The following is a 10,933-nucleotide window of genomic DNA, read 5'->3' on the forward strand; positions in this document are numbered from 1 at the left end:
CCCCCCCAAAAAAAAACCCCACCACCGGAGAGAGGAACCGGCGCGACGCCGGCTGCATCCTCGCACGCACCCGCCACCGCCGTCCCCCCCAGGACTCTGGCGGGGGGGACACACACCTGTAGCCCCCCTCCCCGTCCCAGCGCTGCCACCGTGCCCCCACGGCACCCGGCGCGCCCGGCCCTCGGCAGACCCCTGCCGGACCCCCACCAGCCGGCGGAAGAGGAGCCAGGCAGCAGCAGGGGGGTGGCGGGAGCTCTCGGGAGCTGGGGGGAGCCGTATCTGGACCAACGTCCGTGCTCTCGTCTTCTGCTTTTCCCTTTATTTTTCTTTTTTTTTTTTTCCCCCTTCTTTTTCCCCTGCCCTTTCTAATTCCATATTTTTGGGGGTTTTTTTCCTTTTTTTTTTTTTTTTTTCAAGCACTTGTTTACCCTGGTTTTGGGTTTTTTTTTTTTTTTTTTTTTTTTTTTTTTGGGATGCAAACTGCTAACCTCTGGATGCCCAAACTGGAGCCTGCCCCCAGCGCTGGCAGGTTCCTGATTATTAAGGAAGAATTTCTTTGGTTGGGATGATTTTTTTTTTTTTTAAATTTATCCCCTCTCCGCCCTGACCCAAGCCTTTCCCCCCCATGGTCGGGGGGCGCAGGGAGAGGCAGGTTCATGCAGGCACAAAGCACAACGAAAAAACTCGACAGGACACACCATTTCCCCCTTCGCTCCGGCCCCGTTTCCTTCCTGGGACCCTTGGGCGCCAAAATCCACCCTTTTCTCCTCTTTTTTTTTTTTTTCCTTTTTCTTCTTTTTTTTTCAGCCTTTCCTCAATACCTCACGCCAGCGGCTCAGTACCACCAGTGGGACTCTGCACCCTGGAAGCTGGGGGCTTTGGTGTTGGTTTTGGGTTTTTTGCGGGGGAGGGGGGATTGGGGTTTTTTTTGCCTCTTTTTTGTGTTTTTCCCACCTGGCTCTGCCGCCCTAGGCAGCCCCCCCAGAACCAGTGGGGTCCCTCCAGTCATCACCTCTCGTATTAAATGTTTTTTTTCCACTCTCAAATAGACATTTTTTTAAATTTTTTTTTTTTAAAGATTTCAGCTAAATTGGGTTAATCTTGCCCTTTCCAGAAAGATTTGGTTGATTGTTTATGGTTTTTTTTTTAGCCCCATTATCCCAGGAACTCTGAACTGAGTGGAGTTCATCGCTCTTCATTCCAAAGTTTCAGGTCTTCTTGTCCAACAGCTTCTCCAGTTTTAGGATTTTTTTTATTTTTTTTTTTTAAATTAAGCTTTTTTCTGCTGTTTTCCGGGAGCCTGCGCACGCCTGCCCTCCCGCCTCTTTTAATTTATTCTTGCGGATCCCGGCGTCTTCCCTCTCTCCGCTCGCTCCGTATTTATTGGGAAGCGAGGAACGGCCGGCAGTGACTCGTCTTGGTGAGGTGACACGGGGGGGGGGGACACCACCTCTGTCCACCCCCCCACCCCGCTCACCCCAAAACCCAGCAGAGCCCCGGGGGGTGTCGTCTGTCCGTCCGTCCGTCCAACCTCATCCCACCCTTCCCCGCCTCTGTAGCTCTTTTTAAAGGGATTTTTAAGGCGCATTTCTTCCGTTTATCCCGTTTTTAACTCTTCTCCGTCGCAAAGGACTGGGTTTCCTCACTCACACGGGAGCAATAGTCTTTTATCTCCATGTCCGAACCGCGTCCGTACTGTATTTTGTACCCTAAGGCAGCTCTTTCCAGTGACGTCCTGCTGTATCCACCCGTCGTTCTCGGTTTGGCGTTGGCCGCGCCTTCGGTTCTTTGCCGCGGAGAAACAAACAAACAAACAAACAAACCAAACCAACAGAAAAACCAACAAAAATTAACCGACGAAAAACGCCGCGGATCGGGGGAGACGGCGGCCGCCGCTCGGCCGCCATGGCTCCGCGGTGATGGACTTGCCGGCATCGGGCTGCCGGGAGCCGGTTGCAAAGATGCAGGCGGTACCTCTCCTTTTATTTTTGAAGAGGATCATATATATATATATATATATATATATATAAAAAATATATATATATAGCTTGGCTCTCCGTAGCCACTTAGGAAATACGTGGAAGAGGAAAAAAAGGCAAATAATGCCAAAAACATGAAATAAAATAAAATAAAACCATAAAACCAGGACCCAGCGTTGGCTTTGGCAACCAGAAGCCTTTCTCCTGCCGGCGAAGCGACGTGTCTCTGGACAGGAACCTCCCGCAGCTCCGTTTGACCTTCCAGCAAAGGAGCGAGAAGAGCAGAACGTGTTGGGGGGAAGAAATCTCCCAGCGAAAAAAGAACATCCAAAAAAAAACCAAAAAGCGATAAAAATCCGAACAAAAAAAAAAAAAGGGTTTTTCACCTGCCAGCGACCGGCGAGAGCGATTCGGAGAGGTGGGCGGACGAGCAAGGACTCGGGTGGTTTCTGTGAGGGGGAAGATGTTTTTTTTGGGGGTTTTCTTTGGCGAGTTTTGGGGCGGGGGGGGGAGGTTGGTGGGTTTTTTGGTTTCTTTTTTTCCTAGTTGGCTCAGCCGGTGGCTGCTGAGTCTTTCCCAAGGAAAGTGGGACAACGGTTTCGCCGGAGCCGAGTTCTGCCGGCACCAACATCTTGCCACGGACTGGGCCTCGTCGTCACCGAAAACACCTCCCTGCGGCCGGGGCGTGGGGCAGGTCAGAGGGTTTGGTTATTCCCTATATATATATATATATATGTATATACACATCTGTGTGTGTGTGTGTATATATATGAGATTTGGTTGGGGTGGGGCTTTCTTTTCGGTTTGGATTCTGTAGAAAACAGGCAAATTGCCTTTTTTTTCTTTTTTTTTTTTTTCTTCTTCTTTTTAACCGGAAGGGGGACAAAAAAATATCCCAAATTCTTGGAGCTTCCAGATTTCTGTTGCCCCAAAAGGGACGATTTGAGACAGCGCGACTATCGCTGTACAAAAAAAAAAAATAATAATAAGGAAATCTTGTAAATCTTGTATAGCGCCCCAAAATTGATGTAAATACCCCAAGGTGTCCAGGCCAGGAGCTGTCGGAGGCTCCGTTAAAAGTTAAAACCGCTTTTTTTTTTCCCTGAAATAGAAAAATGTGGAAGAAAATGGGAATTATCCTGCCTCGTTTCCAGGCGTTTTGGGGTAACGGGCAGGAGAATCCCTGGTGGTCCCTCGCTGCTGTCGGGGGACAGTGCAGGGGGAGGTGACCAGTCCCCAGGGCTGCCTGCTGGGGAGAGCGTCAGATAAAAACCCAACCCCTCGCCGGCTTCTCTTTTAAAAAAGAAAAAAAAAAAAAAAAAAAAAAAAAATAGAAAAAAAATAGAAAAACACACACACAAAAAAAAAAGAAGCGTGAGCGAGCGATGACGGTACTTGAGCTGATGCACAAGGGATCTCTCAGCAGATACTCGCCACCGGGAGCGGGTTCTCGGTGGGAAACGGGAACGGTCCGGGCGGCTCGGCGGGTGCCGGGAGAGATGTTCCTGGTGGGGCGAGGCTGGGCCGCGGGCGCTGTCGCCCTCCTCTTCCTCGCAGAGCCGGTTGAGCCGGCGGCACCTGTGCCGGGCGTTGGGCGCGTCGGCGTGAGATCCCCGATCCGGGCGCCGGGATGGAGCCGAGACGGGAGAGGAAGGAGCGGGGAAGAGACGTGGCGGAGCTGGGCCGGAGCCGGGAGCCCCGCGGCGGCGTCGCTCTCCGGGGGTCACCGGTGGCGTCGAGGCCTCGAAATGGCCGTGCCGGCGGTGGGCGGGAGGCAGGATTCCGGCGCCGCGGCTCTCCTGGAGGCGGGAACGTGCTGGACATTTTGGTAAAACATCGGTGTGGGGCGAGCACCGGATCCTCCGCCACGGGGAGGAGGAGGAGGAGGAGGAGGAGAGTGGCTTCGGCCGGCATCTGCTGAGAGACCAAAACGTTCACCCCGAAAGTACCTTGACGAAAGAAGAAAAGTTTTATTCCTCTTATTTTTTTAATGAAAGAAAAACAAAAAATAAAGCAAACCATGCACTTTAGGCGGCCCAGCGCAGGGCTGCCGGCGCTCGGGGGGGGGTCCTGTGTCCCCCCCCCTTCTCCCTTCCTCTGCGGCCGGCGGGGCGGCTTCGGGAGACGCCGGGGAGCGGCCGGCGGTTGCCGAAGGCAGGTCCTGGATTTTACCACTAGCAAAGACGAACGCCCGACGTGACGAACTCCTCATGCTAGCGAGCACTCCTTACCGTAGCAGATTTTTGCAAATGGAGTTTTACAAGTCTATATTTAAAGAATTGTATGTTTGTAACAAATAAAAAGTATGCGGAAAAGTGAATGAAAAACCCATCCTGGCCCCAGCTCGCTCCTTTTTTTTGGGGGGGGGGGAAGGTTGAGGGTGTCCCCAGCTGTCCCTGGGGTCCTCAGGGGTGCCACCGTCCCCAGCGCTGAGGCAGCTGCGGGGGGGCACTGGGGGGTAGATGGGGGTGTACGGGACGGGGTACCGTGGAGAGGGAGGAGGGTTTGGCGTGCCACACGCGTGTGTCACGGCTTGTGGAGACACGCTGGCGTGCGTAGACTGGCCTGGTGAGCTGTATGCACATGGCTGCCTGGCGTGTGCGAGGCGTGTACACACGGCTGCCTGGTGTGTTCACCGCTGCGCACATGGCGTGTTCCCCCACCACCCCATGTGCGTGGCGTGCAGCCCGTGCCCTGCCGGGGGCTGGCAGCCCCGCTCCGTGCGGTGACGGTGACGCAGGCGCCGCAGCCCTCGCCGCATTTAGCTCTGCGGCTCCCTGCGGGCACGGGCTCATCTGAGGACACGAGCCGAAGCCGCCTGCGCATGAGCCGCCGCCGCACCGCAGCCCTGCCGCCAGCGCCACAGCCAGGGCCCGGCCTGACCCCAGCCCTAGGGGGCTCTGTCCCCCTCCCGGCAGGGTACAGGAGCTGCTGGCAGTGTCCCCATCCCCGGGATGATGGGGTGGGCAGCTGCTCCAGCCCCCCCCCACCCCCGAGAGAGCTGGGAGGTTGTGGGGAGAGCAGTGGGGACAGCTGGGGGGGGCATGGGGACAGCTGGGGGGCTGTGGGGGAAACAGCAGGGACAGCTGGGGGGGCCCCGGACATGCCGCAGGTGCCCGTGGTGGTTGCTGACTGGGGCAGGTGCAGGCAGCATTCTCTGCCGGGGGGAGTGGGAGCAGCTGTGGGGGGCACCCCTTAGCCCCCTGCTATAGCTGCTGCAGTAAGGAGAAGGGGCTGACCTGTGCCCCCTGCCTGGTGCTGGAGGGAAACTGAGGCACGGGATGGGTGGCCAGGACATCTAGGAGGGACAATAACAGTGCAGAGGTCCCTTCCTCCTCCTCCCCCCGCCACCGGCCGGGAGCTCCCTACCTGCTCCACTGAGCTCCATCTGCCATCCCAGGGCCTGTTCAGGGGCTCCTGTTTGCCATCCACCCTTTGCTCTCTAAAACACAAAGCGTCTCCCCAAAAATTAACCCTATCACATAGTTCAGGTTCAGTTTGATGCTGGAACAGGCTCATCACAGGGCATCAGTCTTCATCTCCCGTGACATGCTGTTCCCTGATACACACACATCACACCATCCCCCCGTGACAGCCTAGGGCAGGAATTTTTTGGGCTGATTTTGGCCATATTTTATCCCTGCTGTCCCTTTTGCCTCTCAGTGCTCTCCCACGCCCTGAGCCCCAGTCCAATCCCCACCCCCGGCACGGCAGGGACAGTTTGTGTCACCTCACTACCCTCCTCTCAGGGGCAGGACCAACCTTTATTTCTCTATTTCCTGAAAAACACACAGGGAAGGGATCGAAGGATCCGCTGCCCCCAGCCTCCACCCGGCCTCAGCCTCCCCGGGGAGGGCTTCCCCTCAGCTGGGCTGCAGCCCCTGCCGGCAGCCACCTCCTCCGGGCACCGAGCTGGGGCGGCAGCAGCACAGCCAGAGTTGTAACCGGCTTTAAGCCTTTCCAGGCCGCGCCCCAGGCCCCTCAGCTCAGCCGCGGGGGCGATGACAGGGTCAGGGAGGCAGAGGGGAGCGGCGGATCGGCCCTGAGGCCGGAGTCTGTCAGGAGCTGGGCCCCGCTGCTCGGGGACACCCCGGCCCACGGGCGGACGGGCGCGGCGGGACCCAGGAAGGGCCCTGAAGGGGCTCTGTCTCGCCGTGGGGGGCTCAGGCCCCGCCGGTAATGACAGTGGTGCGCATCCCCCCCCACCCCGCTCCCCTCAGTGCAAACAAACAACATGGGGGCGGGACAAAGACTGGGCGGGAAAGGCTCCTCTCCTCCCATTGGCTCGCTCAGGTGCCTGTCTTCTCGGCCCCGCCTCCCGCAGGGCGCTCGGCTCCTTCTATTCGCGTCACGTCACCGCTGCCCCACCCACCGGCTCAGAGCCGCCGGCCACGCCCCCCCGCCCTCACCCCTGCGTGCCGTGTGCAAAGGAAAAACAGCCGTTAAACGGGCCGCGGGGCGGAGCTAGCGAGGGGCCAAGAAGCGGCGCTGGGATTGGTGGTAGCGGGATGTTCAAACGACTATGGAGCTCCTTGATTGGCCGGTCGCTGCCGCGGCAGGCCGGGCTCCCTACCGGCCCGCGGTGGGGAGGGGCGGGCGGGCGGGCGGCACCGGGGCCGGGCTCTGTCAGCGATCGGTGACCTTGGGCCGCGCCCAGCTCTGCCCGGGGGGGTCCCCGGGACCGAGGCGCCTCCCCTCCCCGCGCCGTTGTGTAACCGGAGTCCCCCGCCGACTCTGTCCCGGTGCGAGGCCCCTTGGAGGGGGCGGGGACCCCCCGTGCGCTGTCAGAGCCTTCCCGGGGGGGGGCACCGTCACGGCCTTGATTCCATCGGTTGCGGCGAAACCGCCTTGTCGTGGCTGCTTTCTGCGCTTATATGTTTGTAAAAGTTGGCGGTGGAGTGAGGAAGTGACTGTCAGGGGTGGAAAACGCGGGGAGCGGCCTGAAGGACGGCTGTCAACCGGCCCGGGGGAGCCGCCCCCGGGGGAGTCCCCTCTGATCCCGGGGGAGCATTGAATTTCCAGGGTTTTGGTTCTCCCCATGCACTCCGTGGGCCTGGGCAGAGCGCGCTGGTGGTTTCCCGAGGAAAAGTCTGATTCTGGGGGGGGGGAAGATTTGGGGTTTAATCCTCCCCCGCTGTCTCCTTCCTGTGATCCGGCAGCTCAAACCGGGACCTCTGAGGGTATGAGGAGGTTCCGGAACGGCCCCGGTCGCTAAGGGTTAACATGGAAACTGCTCTGCGAGATTATGCAACCTTCGGTGCAAGGAAACTTACCTTCAAGAATATCTCATAACTTGTGGCGCATAGATAAAAAGTTGCTTTTTGAAGTATTTCAGTCCTGTTTGAAGCAACGAGAAGGAAAAACAAACAAACAAAAAAGTGTTTTGCCTGCTGCATGAGATCCGCTGTGTTAAATCCAGAGAGGTTTTGGTATGGGAATGTGCTCCCAGCGAGCTGCCTCCATGGGGAGAAGGGAAGGAGCCATCCCGTTCCTGTGCCCATCAGCATGGTTCCCTCCGGATGAAGAAGCGAATTGCTGCTGCTGCCTCTGGCCCCACTGAGCCCTCACGAGCAACGCTGCCCGAGGAAGAGGAGGAAAACTTCATGCTGAGAAGGCGATGTTCGGCAAAGAGCCCTCATTTCTCTGCTGGGAGGGGGATGAGCTTCCGCAGGGAGCTGGCAGCGGCTCGGCGGTGGGAAGCTGTTGCGGCGTTTCCTCTGCAAACCCCACAGAGGGTTTAAGCATTGGTAAAGATGGAGACAAACCTCAGGGCTTCCGCTGTGAGACTTTTCTTCCCTCTTTTTAGACAAATATCATGTGAAGAACTCTCAGGCAGGCAGCTGCCGGCTGGAAAACTTGACGGAGAAGTGGGAAAGTTCACAGCTGGCTGATAAAAGTCCTCGGTGTGAACAGCCAGTGCTTTTCCCAGAGCTGTCTTTTCTTTTTAGAGTGAGGAAATATCCCCAGATCCCCCTTTGCTGATTTTTGAAGTTTTACTAAGTGTTGTTTTCTACTGATAAAAGTAACTCCTGACGCTTTGCCGCGGCGAAGGCGCTTCAAAGCCTTTCTGGACACATCTCCCCTCCTAACGAATGGGAGCCAAAACACTTCTACAGCCCCTCCTGCCCTTGGCTGCCAAAACGCCGGCTGCTGGTGTTCCCATAGCCACATCTCCGCTGGCAGCCCCGGCGCTGCCACAGGGAGGAACCCACCTGCGCCCGTTGCCACTGACCTCGCCCAGTGCCGCTTCCTTTATCGCCTCCAGATTAAATATTTTCCCCTCATGACTTATTTTTTTTCCCCAGCCTGGCGCAAGTGCGTGGTGGTAACTCCCACCTTGTTGGGATGGGAGCAGGATATTGGATATTGCTGTGTTAACTGTGTGTTAAAGGATTAATATGCTCAATTAACATCACCTCGGTGTCCTGGGGATCTCTGGATCTGAATGAGCAGAAGGGGCTGGTGGCAGCTTCCAGCTCCCTTTCAGCTAAACGCTAATCCTTTTCCAGAAGGGGATGGGAATTCTGGGATCGATACGTAGTATAAAAACGGGGATTAAAAGTACCTGGTGTGTATTAGGGCTCTGCTTTTCCTCTGCAGGTGCTGTATAGGGCTCTTCTCTGCTCATCACGGGCTGGGAGACTTAATTTGGGGGGGGTTAAAGATTTCTGGGGCTCCCTGATGATTTTCTGCTCTGAAATGGGAGGGGAGTTACCCTTGAATCCCGCAGACCTGGGCACCATATCCTGCCCTGCAGCCTGCCTTCAGAGTGGAGAAAACCAGTCTGGAATCAAACTGTTCTCACAGCTGCTGCTGGGGGGAAAAAAAAAAAGTTTTTTGGGGGGGCTGGTTTCCCCCCATTTGGCCTTTTCTGGAAAATGGGAATAGCAGTAGGAGGATCCACCCATCAACCCCACCTCATCCCCTCGAGCTCGCCCGATTTGAGAGGCCGAAAGGTTTCCTGCAGCAGTGATGAGCATGTTTGCCTCTGGATTACAGCGCAGCAGGTCTCTCTGGATTAATTAAGGTTAATTAACAGGTGGGTTTCTGTCTTGCAGGCTGGAGGTAAGGCGGGAAAGGACAGTGGGAAGGCCAAGGCCAAGGCCGTGTCGCGCTCACAGCGAGCCGGGCTGCAGGTGAGGCACCATGGCCCCATTTCATCCTAAAAGGGGAATTCCTGAGCAGAACTTCCCCTTGGGTGCCCCCAAACCCTCTTGGTGTTAACGAAGTGTTAATTGCTCCTGCCCCAGTTCCCTGTAGGCCGCATCCACAGACACTTGAAGACTCGCACCACCAGCCATGGGCGAGTGGGCGCCACCGCTGCCGTCTACAGCGCTGCCATCCTCGAGTACCTCACCGCAGAGGTAGGTCCCCTTCCTTCATGGGGTTGAGGAGGGAGAAATGTCCTTTCCCACAGGATCCCGAGTGTTTTCCCCTTTTTCTGGCAGGTGCTGGAGCTGGCGGGGAACGCTTCCAAAGATCTGAAGGTGAAGCGGATCACTCCTCGCCACTTGCAGCTGGCCATCCGCGGGGATGAGGAGCTGGATTCACTCATCAAAGCCACCATCGCTGGTGGGGGTGGGTATCGTCCTCGCCGTCCCCTTCCTGGCCCAAACTGGGAATTCTGGCGAGAGGACGGGGAAAAATATAAGGAAAATACACAGGAATTTGACAATGGTGATAAATACCAGAGGCTCACTGCTTCCCAACTGGAGCAACTGGGGGAGGGGGGGTGATCCATTGAGTGGGAGGAAACCTTCACACTGGGTTATCACAGAATTCCACTGGGAACGAAGGATTTCTTGGAGTTTTTTGGGACATTTTTACATATCTGATGGGAATCCCCCTCTTCTCTCTGCAGGTGTAATTCCCCACATCCACAAATCCCTCATTGGCAAGAAAGGACAACAAAAAACAGCATAGAGAGAGGGGAAAAAAACCAACAACCAACCAACAAAAAACCAACAGTGGCGTACCTGGGACAAGAAATCGCGGGAATACGTGGATTTTTGGGGTTTTTTTAAGGAATAGTTTAAAGGAAGCAAATAGAGGAATCGACTGTAGTGAGGAGGTGGTTCTGGGCTGTAGGGGAAGCTGTACCCTGGCGGGGGGCGGCGGGGGGCTGGGGGCTCCCCCGCCTTTTATACAGTGGGATAAACCATTTTTTACAAAAACGGGCCTGTTCTGTGGTTGGGGAGGGGGCAGTGGGCGCGCGCGAGATGCAAATCCCACCCGCCCCTATGCAAATGGACGACGGGAGGGGGCGTGGCCTACCCCCAGGGCTCCACCCTCCCCCCCCGGCCCCACATGGCTCTGCTGGGTCCCGGTGCCGACCCGTTCCCGGGCCGGCTGTCTGTCTGTCTGTCTGCCCTGAGCATATGGGGGTCTGGTGTCCGTGGTGTATGTGAGAGCTGGGTGTCTGTCTGTCTGTTTGTCCCCAGGCACGGGCGACCTGTCTGTCCTGGGGGTGTGGGTCCCAGATATCTGTCTGTTTGTCTGGGGTTTGTGGGCCCCAGGTCCTCGGCCATATGGGTCCCAGCTGTCCGTCTGTCCTGGGTACTGGGCTGCCTCTGTCCGTCTGTCTGGGCGCCTGCCTGTCCTGGGCATCCATCTGTTGTGGGCAATATGGCTGTCAGGTGTCTGTCTGTCCCGGCTATGGGGACACTGGATGTTTGTCTGTCCTGTGTGGGTTGGTCCCAGGTGCCTGGCTGTCTGTCCTGTCCGTCCATCTCTCCTGGGTGCCGGGGCCCAGGTGTGTGTCTGTCCGTCTGTCCGAGCCCTCGCTGGTGCCGGGCGGGGCTAGGGTGCGGGGCGGCTCTAGCGCTGGCAACACCACCGGCCGGTTGCATCAGGCGCTGAGAGGCCCCGATGGCCACAGGCCCGGTGCGGCCTCTGCGGCACCCTCAGCCCCAGCCCCCGCCTGGGGCGGCCCCGGGACCGGCTGGCGGGGCGGG

General features: G+C 57.2%; 1 protein-coding gene across 1 annotated transcript; it reads left to right on the forward strand.

Annotated features, from left to right (window-relative positions):
* Positions 1 to 7,498: 7,498 nt before the first annotated feature.
* Positions 7,499 to 10,153, forward strand: LOC106897815 (histone H2A.V-like). The gene is made up of 7 exons (XM_014958695.1): positions 7,499 to 7,598; positions 7,786 to 7,882; positions 8,285 to 8,294; positions 9,038 to 9,115; positions 9,230 to 9,343; positions 9,428 to 9,557; positions 9,841 to 10,153. The coding sequence occupies exons 1-7, from the start codon at positions 7,499 to 7,501 to the stop codon at positions 9,900 to 9,902; spliced, it is 591 nt and encodes a 196-aa protein (XP_014814181.1). The 3' UTR covers positions 9,903 to 10,153.
* Positions 10,154 to 10,933: the final 780 nt, after the last annotated feature.

Source organism: Calidris pugnax, unplaced genomic scaffold (assembly GCF_001431845.1).
Source record: "Calidris pugnax isolate Ruff unplaced genomic scaffold, ASM143184v1 scaffold244, whole genome shotgun sequence".
In the NCBI taxonomy this organism is placed as follows: domain Eukaryota; kingdom Metazoa; phylum Chordata; class Aves; order Charadriiformes; family Scolopacidae; genus Calidris; species Calidris pugnax.